General features: G+C 39.4%; 1 protein-coding gene across 2 annotated transcripts in view; it reads right to left on the reverse strand.

The window, feature by feature from the left end:
- Positions 1-3505: 3505 nt before the first annotated feature.
- psme4b (proteasome activator subunit 4b) overlaps positions 3506-21418 on the reverse strand; it is a 66664-nt gene continuing 48751 nt past the window's right edge. For both annotated transcript variants that reach the window (XM_041815021.1, XM_041815020.1), the window contains 6 exons: positions 17790-17875; positions 17502-17630; positions 12186-12341; positions 11061-11199; positions 10758-10891; positions 3506-4469 (listed from right to left, as the gene is read on the reverse strand). In XM_041815021.1, coding sequence (XP_041670955.1) covers positions 4335-4469; positions 10758-10891; positions 11061-11199; positions 12186-12341; positions 17502-17630; positions 17790-17875 — 779 coding nt within the window. In that variant the 3' untranslated portion in view covers positions 3506-4334. The remainder of the gene's footprint in view (positions 4470-10757; positions 10892-11060; positions 11200-12185; positions 12342-17501; positions 17631-17789; positions 17876-21418) is intronic.

Raw genomic sequence — 21418 nt, forward strand, 5'->3', positions numbered from 1 at the left:
TGTGTAAGGTAAACATCCCTGGAACTACCTGAGCTAATTTTAACAGGTTTTAAGCCACCATGGCCCCGTTCTTTGAGTTTGGTACATTTTGCTAACTTCTAATCTTCCAGGGCTCTTCTTATTTTACACCAAAGATGAAGTTGATTTGATGCCTTCCCCAGAGGAGATAATGCTAGAATTACCCCTGGAAATGACTACATTGACCAGTATCTGTACAAAAATTAAAAATGCTGGACTTCCTGTAGATTTTACAGTATGGGTCCAACAGGCTTTTTATAGAATCTGGCATGATACATATGCATACCAAATCTCAAAATCTGTGCTAAAACGGGGTGCAGGGGCTGATTTTCCATCACTCCCACTAACAAAAACCATATCAATCATCTAATTTCCTTTCAGAGAATTTTTCAACACAGTTACATGGTTGTACAAGTATGTTTAACACTTGAAAAATTATTTAATAGTTAATTGCGAACAAAACATTGCCATAGCCATGGTTTTGACCATCAGATATTTGTAATGTCATTGTCTTTGGATGCACCAAGGCAATTTCTAGCTTGATAAAGCCTACCATGTATGAATTGAGCAGTGAAATTCACAAGCAGTGACTTCCTGTTGCCAGAGGGTGGCACTGTGCATTTTATCAAAATGTCAAATAGGAATGTGTTTGGGCCCAGACTGTTATCAATCACAGGGACTTTGTCTCAGATATGATGATGAATGCCAGAGTTATGACTGTTCAAAAATTTACAGCAAGACAAAATGGCCATTTTTGACTTTGTCGTCCTGCTGAAGTCCCGCCCTCTGATGAAAACATCCTGATTTTTCAAAGGGCGGGCCGAACTTCTCTAGGCCTGTCTGATACAAATTTGACGTTAATAATTTGAAATGCTTTAAGTGGGGGCTTATGTCGCACTGCTTAGTTTTCCCCACTAGGAGACCCTATGATCTGTACAAAATATGACCTCATCTGTTTGGCTTGGACCCTCTACAAACAGGGAAAGTTTCAGCCAGATTGGACCATGCATAGATGAGTTATAGACAACTTCCTGTTTCTTGAAAAATCTGCAAGTTTGGAGTCTCGCCTTGGCCATACCCTTGGAGTTTTGTAATAAAGCTACATAGCTTTTCATCATTCAGGTCTCCTCTAGCTGTATACCAAAATTCAGCTTGGTTGGATGAACCATCTCAGACAAGGTAATCCTCAAAGGACCCTTGGAAATGGCCTAAAAAAACTCAGTTTTCCACTTTGATTTAAAATGGTAGACTTCCTGTTGAAATTTCACCATGACACTAAGAGACTTTTTGTGCGTCTTGGTAAGGTGAATATGTGTACAAAATTCATTTCTTCTGGTAAAATGGTTTTGAGGGGCTGAATTTTAAGCTTGGTTAAGGGGGTGGTGGTGACTCAATTCCCATCACCCATGTCAGAATGAAACCATTAAAATGTCAAATTTTTCACCAGGCCCCATGCATCTGCTGAGTTTCAAGACTTGTTGGATATGTTAAGGCTGCCGGATTTGAAAAATCTCATCGAACGTAATAATAACCCTGAGGAAAACAATGGGGTCCTTCTCACCCTCGGTGATCGGGCCCTAATAACAAATGAGAATCCTATGAATTACAGATAGGTCCTCACACTGGCTTGGTCCCTAGTGAGGATTACATGAGTGGGTCAGGTGGTGTTTTCCCAGGTATTTTTGAACTTAGTTCAGTTTAACCTTAACCATTTTACAATGGAGACATCTTTGCTGATGTAAAGGAAAACAGAAAATCAAAATGCCAAGAATGCACAGTAAGGCTTTTGGGTATTGTGTATTCTTTTCAAATATTTATGCTCCTGTAAGGCAACATTTCTTATGTAATATCACTGCTGAGTCAAATCACAAACAGGCTTGGTTTACTCTTCTGTTTTTCTTTTCCATTTCATATTATGCCATTCAAGTGTCTCTCCTCCATAGTTAAGACGAGCAGAAATCAGTCATTTACTATCATATTTCATTGTCACCATCTGCTCATCCAACTGTCTTGTTTTTACCTCTTCCCCTTATGTCCTTAGTATTTTTTTCACTCACAGGCAGATGATTACTTTTCAGTTTCCTTCAGTGACTTTCAATGACAAACTGAGGTTTTCACTAGATGCATGCATATGACACTTAACAGTGAGTGCTGTCAGATGGGGCCCCCTTAGGGAGGTTTCCTACTGTCACTGCAAACTTTGCACAATTTGAACTGCTACTGTGCCTTCAAGTTTTTCAGTGCTCAAGGACCCCCTACAAGCCTGGGGTCCAGAGCAGTTGCCTACCTTCCCTGTGACAAGCAGTGCCTCTATCCAGAAGTTACCTGATGAAACAATGATGCAGCACTTTTCATATTAATGATAAAAATATTTATTTTAATCTAGTCCCAGGATTAGAGTTCTGAGAAATCTCTTCTTCTGTGAAAATAAATGAAGACAAAGCCTTTGTTATAGCACTATCACACAGTCTACAGCCATACAAGTACACCCTCTTAATTCCAGATAGTACTTAGCAACTAAGCATTATTCTATAAAGAAAAAGTTCAGAGGTCTAGCTTTAGCTTTAGCTAAAACTAACATAGCTTTGCTAGCTATGTAATTAAGGTTACTACATAAGCAAATGCAGCTGAGTTAACTTGAGCAACGTGAGCTTTAGTAAACTTAGCTAAAGCTAATGTAGCTGTGCTAACGTAGCTATGCAGATAACATAGATACTGCTTTGTGAGCTTTATGTTGCTTTCCATGAACATCTCGTTAAATTTTCGTAAAATTCCAGGCTGCACGCTGGATACGTCTTCAAAAATGCACCCTGAGTTTGGAATTCCTACTTGGAAAGTCAGAGCAAACACAAGCACCCCCAATTACGACTTCCTACCAAATGGAACACATTCAACTTGGGTGCAACGTCATTCCCAGGTCCGACATCTGACTTCCGAGGTTAATGGAACACAGCATTAGTGCCGTTATCTACGTAGCTCTGTTGTCTATGTAGCTTATGCAGCTAACAGAACTACCTGAGCTCTGCTGGCTATATTAGAATGTTATCATGGTGGATGAGCTTTTTTCCTGTAAACAGTTTACTCAGCCTTAATAAACGTTTTGTAATTCACTTTTGCAGGTCAGGTTTTTGACTTTTAACTTTTGGTATGCTAACCCTTACATTAACCTTTACTTTAACTTCCTAAAAGTAAGTTTCATCTTATTTTATTTCAAAAGTTTTAATGTATTTCTATTCTGAGATATTGTCTCAGATAAACATTCTGAACAGGCTGCTGCCAAGCTGTCTTGAATTTGAAGTCAATATAAAAAAGGTCCCCACTAGCTAGCTGTAGGGGGCATATCGTCATTCACTGTAGTGGAGGTCAACATGCAACCGTCAACACATTGATTCTGAGTAAAGCAGTACTGAATATCCCAATAAAGCCAGAGCCATGTCCTTCTTCAAAATAAAATACAGTTCTCTTTGTAAGGATGCAGCAAATTTATTTTAAAGTAAACAACAAATCAGACAGCTAATGTACAATAGAACATATTTTGCTGTACAGTAGTATGATAAAGTTATAACCATGTTATACATGTCATTATTTATAGTTTTATAGAGTATGCTTATAAGTAGTTTAATTTTATAGTATTATATATTATAGTGTGTTAGAATAATAGCTTTTCTCTGAGTCCTGAGCTGCTGTAAGGAGTAAATGTCACCCAAAGAAGGATTAATAAAGTTTATCTTATATAAATATCACATTTCATAACAAGTATCTTATTTTATTTACTTATTAGACTTTGGTGTACTTGGTACTAATATTTTAATTTTTAAATACAAAAATCTTCAAGTAAACATTACAAGCTTGCTTGTATTAATAAAACTGAGTTTGAGTTCCCACTTTTAAATATTAGAGCTGTTTTAAGTAGGTAGAGTAAAACACATGAATGAAAACAGTGCTTTGTAAATATATTCTTGGTAAATGAATATGTATTTCTCTAGAAAATAATACACCTTGTATGGTGGTGTTCTCTAAAGTAAGTTAGCCACCTTTGGGGCTGCTGAACTGCTTGGCAAGATGACGTCAACCCACCAAGTAGGATCAGTATTAGAAATCACCAGCTCTGTTTCTTGTTCCTGGTTAACTGAAGGCCAACATCGGCTATGAGGTTCCAGACACAGGGCTCTCATCCACTGCAACAACATCTGAGGTTATTTTAACATCCGGCACAGAAGACATGTGATTTCCTAACAGTGTTCAAATGTTACATCAGCTTTTTGTATGGACAGGTCGAAAAGTCTGTAGAGGACCAGGAGAAGGCAGCTGGCTGTCTAGGCGTAGTAGCACGGTGACACCAGCAGGTCTGTGAGCACCAGCAGCTGGTCATCGGTGAAACACTGACGGTGCTCCTGCCAGTTATCGTGATGAGTACGTCGGAACTCGGAGAGGGTCTTCTTCACCGTCATCTAAGAGTAAAAACAAATCAACATTCAGACACAGTGGATTATTAAAGCTTATTGTGAATGGCAGACCTACTATGCATGCATTTAAGATGGATAGTATACATAGGAATTAGATAAGACATTCTAAAATTAAAGAATTTCCTCCATTTTAATAGTTGAGTAGTATCTGAACTCTATTTAAGAATAGTATTACCATGCCATGGTACTACTTACACTTCATAACAGCAGAAACATCAAACTTTTTGCTGCAATTGGTGTATTTTTATACACCGTACTCTTTCCCTCACATTTTTCTCCATTATTCTTTACTTTTTCAGACCTTTTATGTGTAATTATTACAACACAAAGGCTGATGATAAACAAGTAGAGATAAAGGTCAACATAAGGATAAAAAACTGGAAACAAGTGCGCTGCAACGGTCAACATTTTACCATTAGGCAAAGGTAGGCAATTGCCTGGGGCCTTGTGCTCCAAGGGCCCTCCTGATATAATCATTATAGATGTGCATCAAATATGAGGTATGTGTCTAAATTACTAACAAGAGAACAAGAGTGAATTAGAAACCATCAGAAACTAAATTTCCTAGTCAAAAAGTCCTCGAGGAGGCCCCAACAGCGAGGTCGCAGTCCCCTCAGAAAACCCCAATAGGCCTTCATATAAAAAAAATAGGTCGATCCTTATAGACACATTAAAAGAATGGATTGATGGATTATTGTGGGGTAAAATGGCATGCAAAAAATACAATGTATGATTTACTTCAGAAGAACAGATACTGCACCAATAATAAGCGTATATAATATTAATTTTAGAAGTAAAACTTGGCCTAGAGCCATGTTAAAATATTTGGATGTGCTGAGTTTGAGTTATGATGCTCTTCTAAGAGGTAATGAGCAAGTGCTGCTGGGTATCTGAGTGCTTATTTCCCATTTGGGTATGCCTAGTAGTTCTCTGGTTTTATCACCTGAAAAGAGATGCTTTAAAATAGTTTTTCACTCACTATGAAAGAACAGTTTTTATATAGAGGCACTTTACCCTTACCTAAGTGACATACTTCTTCCACCAAGAACCTTTGACAAGTTTTATAACAGTATATTCAGGCTTTTGATGGTTCCAACAATAGGCATCAATCAACTTTTGCCTCTTTTTACAAAATTTGAGAATAGGTTGGTAAATGCTATAGAATATAATACAACGGTTTAATCAGCCAACCTCACCAGCTTGTTACCTTACACTGAAGATCTTTGATTTCTAGGCAAGCAAGATGAAACATGATTTACAGCTAGGGGTGAGATGAAATCTCTTAAGCATCTGGTGATTTCTTGTCAAGATGAAACCGTCTCACAAGATCAATAGTCTACATAGATGCAGAGCATCAGCCTTAAAAATGCCCAGTCTGTGTCATGGCATAAACTACAGTCATGTGAATTAGTTTTAGACGTATAGGGTGCTATCCAAAGCCTTTCAAACTCCTTTGTGATAACTTCCCTTCAGTGCACTTTTGGGTATCGTTGACAAGACCGTGTGTAATGCTGATGTTCTCAGGAGAGTAGGGATGGGAAGGGTCAGCTACTTGACACAGGAACAACAACTGCGGTTTTACGGTCACCTGGCACACTTCCTTGGGCTTGATCCAGCTCTCTACATACTGGGTGCCCAGAACCTGGTGGGCTGGCCCAAACGCTGGGGTAACCACATGGGCCAGGGAGGGGGGGCAGTTCGGAGGATACCTGGAGAGATGGGGTATGGGCAATGGCCATCAGTAGGCCAGAGCAGTACAGGACCAAGGTGGTGTAGTGCAGGTACAGGGCCCAATGGGACACAGCCCAAGGTTTGAGAGGGACAGAAGGGCGTCCAGAGTCAAAATCGATGCATGTCAACACATATGAGTGTTGGTCTGCAGCCAAGGTCAAGCTTGACAGCATCTCTTTTGTACGGGCCTTTCTACCTCAATAAATACACCAGGAGACCCCTGACAGTTTTTAGATCCTTGGGACATCCACAGCACTAGGGACTAGTGGTGACCCTCCTCTCATCCTGGACAGTACCCTAGGCTGTGCTTACTTGCCACATCCACCCCTCATGGACCTGAAACTGTAGACTTTATTTTTGGAACAGATTATTTTCCCATGTCCCTGGTAATATGCAAAGATATTCAGAGCACTAATGCGATCGTGTCAATCCTGCTTCCAAACCGATGGTGCCCTCAGAAAGCTTAGTCACCACATCTTAGCCTGACTTCAGACACAATTTTTGGTCCAAACATGCCTGAAAGTTTCACGCTGCACAGTACTGCATATGTAAGCAGTAACATTCAGTACAAGTTCATTACTAGTTTAACTTTTCAAAATGGCACCCCTGCTTTGCCAGTTTAACACAGAAATGTACACAAAGTTGAGATGGATGAAATATTATTCATCTGAGAGGTTTTTAACCAAAACTTAAATAAAAGTTTACTTTTAAGGAGTTTACACTAAATTCCAAACTCTTTCTATACATTCTCCATACTTACTGTGAATTAAACATCACATCAGCCCCCTCAAAGAAAGCATAAAGCTCTATAATGCTCCATCATTGGAGTAAACATTTCAAAGTGTTGTTTCTGTCTCACAAGTTGGACACATTTCCATTAGAGTCTGCAGTAAACTCCAGCAATAAAGAGGCTGTTGATTGTTCTTTTTATGTTGCTTCATTTGTTTTTTTTAAGGAATGAAAAGAAAAGAGCTGAGTGAAGCCTTTAAAAACAGACTCTCTGTTGTTTTCCTCCTCTACAATGAGAGCCACCCGTAGATTAAGAGTGGAGGCTGAAGATTCAAACAACAACAAAAACAAAGATGCTAACACTCTCCGACCTTAGGACTGACGCTTGAATGTTTCCAATGTTGAAAACTAATGAGGCTTTATAAACTATTGATGATAAAATGCCACATTTTACAATATGGAAGGTATATCTTAAATATTTATTTTGGGTTTTAATGCCTTTACTGAGGTTGGATAGTGGATAGTCAGAACCAAGGGAAAGAGAGTGAGGGGTATGACATGCAGGAAAGGAGCCACAGGCCTGATTTCTATCTGGGCCGCTCAACTTGAGGACAACAGCCTCTGCACATGGCTTGCAGACATAACCACTAGGCTACCAGCACCCAAAGTCAATGTTATTTAAAATTTGAGATTTGACTGATTACCGATAACCAAGCATGCAGTCATGACTATGATCATCAATGTTTTCGATACAGTCTCTGTTGTTTAAAAGACTTGTAACGTTAAAAGTATAAAGGCTTTGAGAAAATGGATTTCAGCCAGGTATTAATTAAAAGCTGCCAAGAATTAAATTACTGCTAGCATATTGGTGTAATTTAGACAGTGTGCAGGAGTTTGCCTGCAATTTTTGCTGATTAAACACAAGATATTCACCCAGTCCCTCTAGTATATAGCACATAGCCTGTCTGCAGTGTTCTGTTCATGCTGCAGCTTTGTTGCAGCACTTTGCCCATCAAGTCCATCCCAGATGTGGAGCTGATCAAGGTGCAGCTCAACTCAATTCAGCATAGAGCAGAGGACTAAAGCGAAAAACATACAAGCAGCATGTTGCTTTGCTTGTCTGAGGTTGATCTGTTGTTTATTTACTTCCTGATATGACATAATGTTGATATAGTGATGTTATAAATAATGGGCAGTCTGTTCTTGGTGTTTTCTTTTGAAATTGACCAGATGGCTTGTATGTTCTCATATGTGTTTTCCTGTTTGGATTGATCTGCTGTGTGCATATTGACATATACTGGAAGTGGGCTCCGCTTAAAATAGACTTGGCAAATAACTTGACTTGAGTGGAGCAGAGCGGGCTGAAGCTCCTGGCACATACTGGGGAGGGACTGAAGTACATTTTGCAAAACTACAAAGACTGATTAGAGATAGGGATGCAGCAATATAATTTTTTCAGACCAAGTACAAGACCTTTGATTTTAAAGCTTTTAAAAATATTTTGAAGGTTTTGTTGGCATCCTCATTGATGGTAAAATATCACAAAGTTTCTGTCATGGATTAAACTTTGCCTACCTACTCAGAGACGCTAATATCATGCTGTAAAATGATACAGAGTAAAGTATTTTCAATGTTTAAGAGTATGAGTACGAGTATGAGTACAAGTTTGAGTGCAAACTAGTAGCTGGGCTTAGTATTTGTATCAATTAATGACGCCCTTAAGGGGGGATAAAGGGGAAAGCTTTTTGGGGCCCAGCCATATTTGGGGGCCGTGAAGATCAGAAGAAACATGGACCATCTTAAATTTGATGAGTGATAATTATTTTCTTTTTTGTTGTTTTAAAGATTATTTGGGCTTTTTTGGCTTCATTTAGATAGGTTATCTGAAGAGAGACATGAAATATGAGGAGAAAGAGTTGGAGGGGGGCATACACCAAACATTATCAGGACTAGGGAATCAATCCCGCAACTAGTGTGTTGAGGACTAAAGCCTCTGTATACGGGCGCCTGCTCTACCAACTCAGCTAAACCGGTGACTGACAATAATATTCTTGACAGAAATACTCAAAATTACTTATTAAAGCAACAAAAAAGCACCTTTACAATTATTCCTTCAGAGTTTTTCCTTTCTTTTTTGGTAACATTTTTTAATATTAAATTAGACTTTGTACAGCAGTGCCAGGACCAGGACAAAAATTTGGGATACTGGAAAATAAAGGATACAAATGAGGTGCATATGACCCCAACAATGACTTGTTAGCAAACTTTTTGAGTTGGCTTCAAAGTTGATCTGAGCCTGGCCTTAGAGGTGAATGTAGCCAGGAGGCTAGAAATAATAAAATTAAATCAATTCCAAGGAGGTCCCTTTAATTGAGTCAATGAGGGTCCCAGTAATTTCTGTGGACAGGCATGGAATCAATACCCATTGCCAGTATCAGTATCGGTACATGCCTAATCAGACAGGAAGTAATTTTCTTGAGTGCGTAGCATTGACAGAATGATGCAGTGGTTCTCCACTGGTGGGTCAGGTCCCAAAAGTGGGCCATGAAGTTCTTTCCAGTAGGTCACAAATGTGTGCCAGGAAAAAACGTAGCATAAAGTTAATGTATGAAGACCCTTGGTGCAGTGTTTCCCAACCATTTTTTTCTTGTAGCCCCCCTACATCTACCTAAGAAAAGCGGAGACTCCCCAGGACCCAAGAGAGAAGAAAAAGTGACACACTGCCATCAAAAATCAACAGATTTTAATTGCTTTACTGATAAAACCCTAAAAAAAGTGGATATGCAGTATTCATACATGTATTTTGGGGTTTTCCTATGATGATGGATACATTTCAGTATTTGCTTCAAGACTTCTACTTATTTATCTCCTCTTTTTGGATAACAAAACTGGGTTTCCAAAGATAATGAGGAAATTCCTAAAGAAAATATTGAGTTTCCTTGCTGTGTCAGGAAAATGGAGAATAATCAGGTATATGCATGCATGTCCTGCTGTAATGATGTCCTTTTTAACATGTTTGTTTCATCCTGTCTCTTTGTTTACTTGTCGTTCTGTCATTCCATCTGGGATCCAAAGTTAAATATTTGGGTCACAACTTCTATTAAGGAGGTGGAGGGGAGTCCTGTTGCCCGACCGCATGAGAACCACTGATGTAGAAATTGCAGGCAAGATCAAAACTTCATCACTATAGATATAGATACGTACATTGACGTGTATTGCAAATATGCTGATTAACACATTCTGTTCTAACTTAATAAACTTATAAATAAATAAATATAATTGGGTTTCTATGAGTATTGCATCTTGTATTGAGACAGCCCTATCTGTGACTTAAACTTCAAGTTAATTTGATTTACATCATGGCCCTCTGTGAGATTATTAGATTTTAAGCAGGGAGAGAAGATTCCTGAAAACTGTAACAGACTACAGATGAGTCTGCCTGAGGAAAACTATCCTTCTTTATTTCCAGCACAAAATCCTCCATTTTTATAAAGAAGCCTTCTTTTCAGCAGCTTTTGTAACAGACTGAGTAATTCATCTACTTGCAAATATATATTTTTTAACTGCATTTCATTGTGTTTTCTTTCTCATCTCTTTCACTTTGCAACAGGAGAAGCGTCAAATTATCATCATCACTGGCTCCCATCACTGTAATGTATTATTCAAACTCTGCACTACGGATTACATTGTATGTCTTTTTCATGCCTGAAGTGACACCAAAGACACAATTTTCTCCTCAATTGGACAATGAAATTGTGTTCTTTGAGCTCACACAGTGTTGAGCTGGATGTTTGTGTGTATGTAAGTGTGCACCTCTATAGGCTGTGGGTCATTGAGATGGTCGCTCAGGTCCATCAGTATCCGAGGCATCCAGTCCGGGACGTCGTAGGGGCTCGACAGGATGCATGCGCTGAGGCCAAGCACTCCAGCATGGCGCCGCACCAAGTCTGCGCGCACACACAAACACGCACACAAATGGGAGTTAAAATGGGCCTTAGATTTTCAAGGTTCGCAATTCCCCTGGGATATGAAAGGGTAATAGGGCAAGTATTACTGTGATTGCCTCATTGTGTTATTTTGACGTGCACGCTTCCGTGTGTGTGAAAGTGTGTGTACCTGTGGAGGACAGCTCTCCTCTGGCCTTGGGGAGGGGAGTCTGACTCAGCGTCTGGAGCTGCGTCTGCAGACTGGAGTCCAGAGGGAAGAAGTGGCACTGCAGTAAACCACTGAGGGTGGTGCCTGCCATGTCCCTCACCTACAGGAAGGAGGAAGGAAGGAAGGAAGGCAGGAGGAAAGGAAATAAGGAGAGAGAGTGAATTTTAAAAAATATAGAGACTGGTTAAAATCAGAGCTGACAAATAAAGGATGCAGTGCAGAGCAAGAGGCATTTTTAGGGCGAGAAAGGCTTTCGCAATATATTAAAAGAGCCAAGAAGATCAGGGGGGAAAGAGGGAGGCACACAGGAGGGAGGAGGAAGGGGAGGAGGAGGGAGGGATGCTGAGTTGAGCTGAGGTAACATCCACTTGCAGAGCATCGCCGCCTTCCTGCATCACTTTGCATAAATTATGAATAAGCGCTGAGTGACGGTTGATGCATTGAAATAGACAACGAGCTAAAGATGACACCTCCCACGCAGTCCTACACCTACATGTTTTACAAAATATTTTTAAAAAAAAGCTGTTTTGAGGGAACCAAAAGCCAGGTGAAGTCTCTAGCTTAGTGATTTTTCAACTGCGCAGGCAGCTCAATGAAAAGAAGGCTTTAAAGCAAAAAGTGAGGTGTGGATTTTACAACAGATTAGATGTCTGTATTCTATGCACAAGCTGTACAGTTGATTTTATTGCACGCAATAAAAAGGCATAAATAATTCAGAAATTAACATTTGGTTAAAATGAGCATTAAAAAGTGTAAGTATTTTGGGAATGAGCTGGTTTTATGACATTATTCTCTTAATTTACAACGTGCTACAGAGCAGCACAAGGCCACAGTGCTCTATCAACATCCCTGTAACCACAGAAGAAGAGAAAGGCACCACACAGGAAAATAAATTAAAAGCTGAGCACTGAGGTAGAGTGTTATTTTTAAGCAATAACCGTGAACAGAGAAGGAAGGATTAAGATTTACCGAGGAGAGACTAGGGGACAATAAGCGGCCATTTATAATCCTGTGACTGTTACAACTTACAGAGAGGCGATGGCTGTTTTAAAGCTGGTGTTTGCTGCCTTTTTTTGCATACATTACCTCGAGTTGTTCATCAAGCAGCAGCTGCATTATAAGCTTCCGGATGCAGAGAACCTCGGCGGGCACGCTGAGCAGGGTAAACAGGTTGTAGAAAACCATAATCTGGAGGTAGGTCAGGACTGAGAAGCGAGCGTGCCATGATCTGCTTCCTGCCATCTACAGAGAGAGAGAAAGTGAGTGGAAGCCTGTAAATCCAAATAATATGTTGTTTTTATGTCTATTGCGCAAACAAAACATTATGATGTGGACTAGCTAATATACTGTGTACACAAGATTAATACATTGTGTGCACAAGTTATTACAAAGATAATTTTGTTTCCACTGCTACGCTTCTCTGCCAGTTTATCAACTTTTATTTTACGTGTCATATAATAAAAATATGAAGAGCCATGCTTGGGTTTTGTGAGGCTTTATCTCCTTATGCAGCAGTGCTTTGAGCTAAAGCTAATAAATAAATGCTCAGAATAAACATGCTTACATGTGAAAGCGTAGCAGGAAGGGGCATGTCCCAGTTTTTTTTTTGCCTAGAGTGTCCCAGTTTGTGCACTTGCTTATGCAGGGGTGGCATGAGGGAGTATGAACACACACACTCTTCTCTGAATAACATTTATTAACCATTACTGTCTTCACTTCTAGGGATGTAGCGATACACTCAACTCACAATTCACTACAAATCACAAAACTGGGTTCAGAATATGATTTTATAAAGATTTTTTCAGTTCTATGATTTAAGTTTTACATGCTTCAGCGTATTGTTTTTAATATTTTTGTTGTTTATCAGTCTCCTACAATATCTGCATTGTTTTTGTCTCATCAGATACCTGCTAAACTTAAACCCCCAATTTGAAGTAAAACCCTTACAGTCATCACTTGCTTTGTCCTTGTCTGCATGCTTCCCTTCTTCAGCTGTCGATCCCACACAAGAGAAGCCAAAAGCAGAAATCTACAAAGGTGTTTGGTCACACTTTTTAATCACTGAATTCAGGTTGAATACAGGTGTATAAAATCAAGCAGCTAGCCATGCAGTCTCCATATGCAAACATTTGTGATACAATATGATTGTTCTAAAGAGCTCAGCAACCTTTGCAATAAGACGGATGGTGAAATTTCGTCCTTCCTCCTGGATATTCCACAGCCAACTATATGTGATATTATTGCTGGTTCAATAGCTGAAGAGTTCTAAACTTCCACTGGCATTAATGTAAGCATTAAAACTGTGCCACGGGAGCTTCATGTAATAGATTTCAATTCCCAAGCAGCTTCATACAAGCCTCCCATCACCAAGTCCGAAGCCAAGCATCAGATGGAGTGCTGTAAAGCACATCAACACTAGACTGTGGACCAGTGGAAGCTTGCTCTGTAGAGTGAAGAACCGCGCCTCTCTGTTTTCAATCAGAAGAGCAAGTCTGGGTTTGGGAGAACTTTACATGACTTACTACACTGTGAGAGCTGTGAAGTTTGGTGGAGGAGGGATAATGGCATGAGGCTGTTTTTCAGGGTTTGGGCTAGGTCTCAGCATACCAAGACATTTTGGACGATGCTATGCTTCCAACTTTGTGGCAACAGTTTGGGGAAGGCCCTTTTCTTTGATGATTTCTGCGTGGAAACACTTGACTGGCCTGCACAGAGCCCTGACCTCAACCACATCAAGCACCTTTGGGATGAACTGGAAGGGAGATTGCGAGGCAGGCCTTCTTGTCCAACATCAGTACCTGACCTCATAAATGCTCTACAGCATTAATGGGAATGAATTCCCACAGAAACCCTCTAAGATAATGTGAAAACTCCTCCAAGAAGTGTGGACCCTGTCATTATTAGTTGTATTGCCTGTTATTGCATGTCTCTAACATATGCTACTCAGTGGTATAGTGGTACCAGCAGAAGTAGGTATGCTTTTTGCAAATTTTTCTAGTAATCCATTCAGGAATAGATGGATGGCCAACATTACAGACTACTATTTCATACCTATTAAACCTAAAAAAAATTTTTTTTGCATTTTCACAATTTCTGCTGCTTGACTTCAGGTAGCACTGATCTTTATGATGATGAAAAAAAGCTGATAGAAAGTGGTACGACTCACATTGTACCCTGTGCTACCAGGCTGCTGCTGCTACAACCACTACTTCGATTTATTTGGCAACATATTAATCCTCAAAGCTTAACTATTCAAGGATTTTAAGAGAAGATGCATTTCCAAAGCTAACAGTTTAAAGTATAAAAGAAATTATACTAGATTTAAGTGCTGGAAAAGCAGCCTCTTGATTGCTTGTTCCTGCTTTTACAGAGGAAACTGCCAGTCATAGTTTTTGTGTCGGCACCTAGGGTGGCCGATCATACTCCAGGAGGCTCATGCCACCCCAGCTCACTTCCTGTAAATGTCTCTGTTATAATGTATAATATAAAATATCTAAAAAAATATAATATAAAATGATAGTTTTCATACTTTTGCATACTAATGTGGGTACTGGATCATAGAAAAGGATATTAAATTACTTAAAACTTTGACCTGATGTATGAAAAGTCACTAAAGTTCATATTTATTGGAACAATAATGTCTCTCTACAATAGTCAATAACTGATGAGACTAACCCTTTTGAAGGCACTGGAGGAAATTTTTCAAACCATCCAAATCATAATCTTTATCCTCTGAGAATATGTCCTTATAAAGTGTAAAAGACTAAGTGTTAGTTGATGCATTTCAGATTGAACTAAAAGACTGACTTTACCATTGACTGGCTGGCTCCTTAATAGCTACAAATTGATATTTGAAGCCCAAAGAGAAATACGTATCAGGCAGAAGTCCCAAGTGGCAACCCCTGACACTAAAACATAATGGTAAACTGTCCTTAAAGATACAAAAAATAATAACGGTGAGAATTAAACATGTTAAGCAGTCTGAGATCTCAGTGGTTTGGTACACAGACTGCAGTGACTTCACAGAGGATTTCTAAAAAGCACAGATTTTATCTTCAAATCCAGCTCCATGTGTGCATTAAAAGGTGGATTGACAGTTTCTCACAGAAAATCATTTGGATGAAAGCCAACCAAACAAGCAGTTACCAGAGATTTACTTTAGCTTTTAAAGGCATCAGAGAGGAAATTGTGAGCAGCTGTCAGAAACTGATGCACATTTCGAAGTAGCTTTACTTCAATAAATGTCTTTACTTGAGACATTTTGTGGGAGACACTTTCTCACATAGAGAGTGAGTTACATGGCATGGTAAGGTCTTTACATTTACACAAAATTTTAGCCAAAGAAAGTTAGATAAGGTTTGTCAGAGAGATGGGAAATAAGGTCCAAGAGTTTGCTAAGGCTAGTCATGCTAAATTCATGTTAGCTTTGTTTGTTATAAATCAGCTCGATAGTGGTTTAAGCTAGCTTGTTAACATCGGCATGCCACTTGTTTAGAATAGCATGCTAACATCAAAGAGATTACTGTATTTAAAGTTTAGCCTGTTAGTGTGGTAAATTAGCTCTTAACCAAAGACTAGCTACACATGCTAGTCATACATTTTTTTTAAACTTTGATGATAGAGTGAGATTCTATTTTTACTGTCAAACAATACAGCTTTTACCCTTAAAACTAGCCTAAGTGCTAACTTCTGCTTCCACAAATAGCACGCTACGTGCTAACAGTCTTATGCTAGTGCTACTGATACTGTTTGCTTCTGTGTTACCATTTTAGCTTGGAAATAAACAGTCTAGCATGATGCACACATATAGCTGTAGTTTTTGGTTATATAACACATAATTACGTAAGTAGCTATATATACTATAAAACAAACATGGAGGCCCAATGGGAAATAGTTAAGTAACAAGTTTCATAGCTTATTTGAGTTGAGGGACCCAATATGATACTTCATGTTGACATTTAATTGACATAACATGTTCTTGGCATAAATGTTGAATTACCAGTTCAAATATATATTTCAGTTGAACTGAAACAGTTGTGCCAACTGTGCTGGCTCAACTTAAATCTGTACGTTCACTTGGTATATATCTTACATAATTTAGGAAACTCTGAATAATGTGTCATATCAACTAGTTCAGTTATCAAAAGTGCACCTGATAATTCATATTTTTTTGACTCAATGTTAATTAAGTTGGTCTTTTTTTACAGTGTAAACAGTGCAATGATACAGTACGATCAAATGCCATATGACATGATGTGATACAACACCGTGGATTTTCTCTTTACCAACTTGCATATGAGCCCCCATGACATTTATCGTAGAGGAGCTGAGGACCCCCAGGACCCCCAGAAACAAAAGATTATACATGGATGTCAGAAAATTATCATCAGATTTAAAGTTTTCATTGTTTAAAGCTATATAAATTTGCACAACTAAAAAGGTTTTTTTATCAAAAGACCTTTGCATGAACTACATAATCTCTGGCGCCTCCCCTATCTATAGATACCTGTCTGATCCTTGAGTAACAAAAATAGTGTCCAATATCAAGGAAGTTCTTGTTTTTATTAGCCAAAACTAGCAGGAAATGTCCTTCCCACTGTCTAAATGGCACAAAAACACTTAATATTTCGGTACTTGCATGCTGATGACGTCAACTCCTCTATTCTCACTTTGTTACACATAAGTATAACTTTTGTGACTTCATCAGCCAACAAAGGACCTGATGAATATCAGCATTTACCAACAAGTGATTTTGAACTGATCACTGCTGCAGTCTCTTTGGTAACAGCAGCTTTTGGTCAAAAATTTAAGAACCTTTAAAGCTTTGGTATTTGTCATTTCTATCAGTTGTCAAAATGACAGAGATTGTATCTTTTAGAAACATTTGGCATTGAAATGGATCAAAGTTTGAAACTTTTCAAAAAGTGAACCCATATAGATTAAAAAAAAATCCTCTAGCAAATAATGGATAAAGGACAACATTGTGAGTTGTACGCTTGTCCCCATGAATCACTTACTGTGTGTAACTTTCACTCAAAAATCAAGAAGTGAATGCCTTTAAACAATTCCAACACAATGTGAGATCTTGATCCAGAAGTATGAAAAATCTAGGGAATTTACATCAACTGGAAACCAAAATATGTAGCTGCACTGCTTCTTTATTCCCTCAACATTCAAATCTAAAATTGCTGATGTGATGGTTACATTTTCTGAGTGCATTCTCACAAACAAAGCCTGCAGCAGTGATACTGTAAGCGTCACAAACTAGGCAAATTAAAATAGCACAGGTTGTTTTTAGTCTAACAACACCGTGGGCAGCATGAGGCTCAGCACACTGACAGCAGGCAGGTGGAGCAACGTGCGTGCACGCGCGTGCGTGTTGTTTGAGCGTGTGCGTATTACCTCTTCCAGCGCGGCCAGAACCAGAGGGATGTGTTCAGGATACAGCAGGCCCTGGGACATGAGAGAGAGACACGTGCGTGCATCCTGCTTCATCTCATCATAGCTCTCATCAATCTCCACCGGGGCGATCTACAGGGAGAGAAAGAGAGAGAGAGGTATGGAGAGGCACAGCAACGCACCGTTTTGAGTAAATGAAGAGAGAAATTGAGTTTAATGGGCAAGTAAGATTGAGTGGGTAATAATGCTGTGCTGGGACCTGTGAGTGTGTGTTTGTATGTGTGTTGTTACCTTGAAGAGTAGAGGCAGGAGCTGTAACTGCTGCTGAACAGGAGTGGTGAAAGTTCGCCCTGCGCTCGCCATCAACCATTTCAGCACTGCAAAATTACAAACACACACACACACACATATAAACAAACCAAAAAAGGGAGGGCATTTTGGATCGCTACCAAATAATGAAAAAAAAAAACCACACACAACAGACTCGCCGCTGTGACCTTACTGCATTGCACTGCTAATAAAACACAATCCATCATGATTTAGTATCTAATGATTTGGATAATTTTCTAACGAGTTATTTATCTGAATAATGAAGATTAGAGTAGTAACTGAAACTGAAAGAGCAACAATGCACAAGTACAGGCACATGGGAAAAGGTCTAAATTCAGTCTTGAATTTGTACAGCCTTGAATTACAAAGCAAGTGCAAATAACCAATCCTAATACTGGCATACACACTTTGCATATGTGCCATAACTCCTGTGGAAGGCTTTAACCTAGAAGTCGAACAGCACTGAAAGAAAGTCAGGAAGAAAACAAGACAGAGGTATCAACATGTTGGGCACTAATGCAAAAACAACGCTTTTTTGGCGGATAAGGAGACGCTGGTGTTTTGTCAGCTGAAGGACACCAAAATATGAGAATGGAAGGAAAACACTGAACGGCAACTGTGGATTTTCTGGCAAAGATACACACATGGACTTAAGTATGGGTCGTTCTGAAGAGCTCAGATGCTTCAAGCATGGTACTCTGATAGATATCAGAGTACCATGTACTTACAGTCAAATGTAAGTGATATTAGAAAAGTGGAAGCATTGAGGAGCAACAGCAACGAAGAAGCGAAGCGAAAGACCACAAATCACAGAGTGGGGTCAACAACTGCTAAGGTGCATAGTGCGTACAACTGAGGAATTCTTAACTTCCACTGGCATTTATGTAAGCACAAAAACCGTGCAGTGGGAGCTTCATGCAATCAATTTCCATGGCCAGGCAGCTGCATGTAAGCCTCACATCACCAAGTCCAATGCCAAGCATCAGATGGAGTGGTGTAAAGCACACCGACACTGGACTGTGGAGCAGTAAAAAAGTGTTCTGTGAAGTGACGAATCCCGCCTCACTGTTTGGCAGTGTGATGGACTAGTCCGGGTTTGGTGGTTTTGAGAAGAACGTTACCTGTCTGACCGCACCTTTGTGCAACTTTAGTGAAGGAGTGGTAGTGGTATTGGGCAGTGTCAGTGTATTAACATACATATCTAATCTGCCATGACTGGAGAAATGCAGATCTCTGCTGTGCCAACATAGTGATGCCTCTTTTGGTCAGACAGAAGTTGCTCCAGGATACACACAGACTGGAGACACATGTCTCCAAGGCCAGATCAAGGCCCCTAAGGAATATGCAGACTCAAGGAAACTGATATGGCTCAGGGCCAACTGAAACACTAAGAGAGTGTTTCTATCCACACAGAATCTTAGAATTTAACTATTACCATGTTTAGTTCAAACCATTACCTTTTGTGCTTAATGAGTGTATCATGACAGTGTCTCATGATAATGAAGCTATTTACAATCTGTCACCATCTTGATCATGCTGTCTCTTCAGTTTATCTACAAAATCTTCCTACATCTCTGATCTTTCATTTTCTCCTGTCATTTGGTCACAACCTCAACAAGTGCCTACTTGTCTTACTTTCAGGCTGTTTTTCAGGGCTTGGGCTGGGGCCAACTTTGTGAAACAGTTTGGGGAAGGCCCTGTTCGATTCCTAAATTACTGTGTCCCAGTGCACAAAGCAAGGACTATAAAGGCATGGTTTGATGACTTTGGTGTAGAAGAGCTTGACTGGCCCTCAACCCTGTCGAATACCTTTGGAGTGAACTGGAACGTAGATTTTTGGCCAGGCCTTCTTGTCCAACATCAGTGCCTGATCTCATAAACGCTCTACAGAATGAATGGGCATGAATTCCCACAGAAACACTCAAAATCCTCATGGAAAGCCTTCCAAAAAGAGTGCAATGTCCATACAATGTTATTACAGTGACCCTCCTGCTGTGAGGCAACATGATTTGAATATCTGCTATTAAAATGTGCTGAATTTTAGTTTCCAACCATTTTTAACCTTTAGAAGATTACCCCTGAGTTGGGGAGCAAAATAAGGTATAAACACTGTTCTGCATTAATCTGGTAAATGTTTTTTTCACCAATTAAAAAAATAAGGGCTTCTTTTGTGACTCCCACTCAACAACCTAACCTTGTTTCGTAAGTATCCTTGCCTATAGTGCCTCTAGTAGTTTTCAGCTTTTCAGATAATTCTGATTATATGAGCACAACTTTGAAATATCAAAGGTTACTGCTGCAACCTCTTTATGGGAAAACAGTGTTTATAAATTGTAACCTTCAAACATTAGTGACCTTTAAGAGGAAGGGCAGATGTTAGGAAACCATCTTTAATTATGAAATTATCTTTACTAGCACATACTGGGCTAAATATTATTAACTTCTGTCTGCATGCTCTAATAAGAATAATTTGAATCAAGACTCCTGTCTGTACTCTTTGTTCTTTGTGTGTTAGTCCTCCTCTGCTGTACTTTAAGATGATCTTGTCAGATTACCCTGTGGTGTGAGGTGTGTTAATAATGATCTGATCTGTTCAGAGGAACTTTTGGGCAGCACTGTCTCCAACTCTGGTTTGGGTTTTCACATGCATCCTCGGTGTTATATGATAAAGTTGGTTAGTCTCCCTTCTTCAAAAGAAGGATGGGACATTGGTAAATCTTTCTTTGAAGTGCCTCCTTTTTTATGCTCTCTTCCGACTCCTAAATCTGGTGGTAGCAGTAACCTTCAACTTCATGGATTCATCATGTATGAAATTCCTTCAATTCCTTCCGTCTTTGAAAAGAGCTTTCAATGTTTTTGCTCCTTTGTTTCGGTCTGAGCCGCAAGGTCACTTTAATCCTGAGCATCGTGTTAGGTTGGAAGATTATAAAACCAAAACTAAAGAGCATTTGATCAGAGGGTGCACCTGTTTTACTGCTGGAATTTGCTGATTAGCTGATTGATGTAACCTTTGTTTTTCATGGTGAGGTTCTTATCCTTAGAATTAAACTTCATATGCTACTGTCTTGACCAAGAATTCCTTGCAAAAGCGATTTTTGTATCTCAATGGGAAAACTCCTGGTTAAGTAATGGTTATAAATAACAGTTACACAATGAGATATCCTGTTGTGTGGAGGGAAGCCCCATGGATAGCCAAGCAAAAGAAAAGTGTGGTAAGGAAAGGTGCACAAGCAACCGGGATGAGCGTAGCCTATAGCAAATCTTGTATCTCGTAGGACATACTCTGCAAGTCTATTTTTGTTGCTGGCTGCTGCCAAACTAGGTCAACCCACATAGAGCAGATGCACACGGCTAGGAAACATGAAAAGTATCCGATTTACTTCATATACAACACAGTGCACGGACATCTGATCAAAATTCATAACTATATCAACATTACGTCTCATGCTTGAACACAAGCAAAAGACCATCGGGAGGTCAGTGGGTCACGGAAAAAATGGTGCCACTGATGAGGAAAAGTAAACTTTTCGAGATAAAGACGACAGATTTTACATGAAACCACAGATCCTTTGTAAAAAAAAATTGACCTT

The sequence above is a fragment of the Cheilinus undulatus genome, linkage group 20 (genome assembly GCF_018320785.1).
Source record: "Cheilinus undulatus linkage group 20, ASM1832078v1, whole genome shotgun sequence".
Taxonomy (NCBI): domain Eukaryota; kingdom Metazoa; phylum Chordata; class Actinopteri; order Labriformes; family Labridae; genus Cheilinus; species Cheilinus undulatus.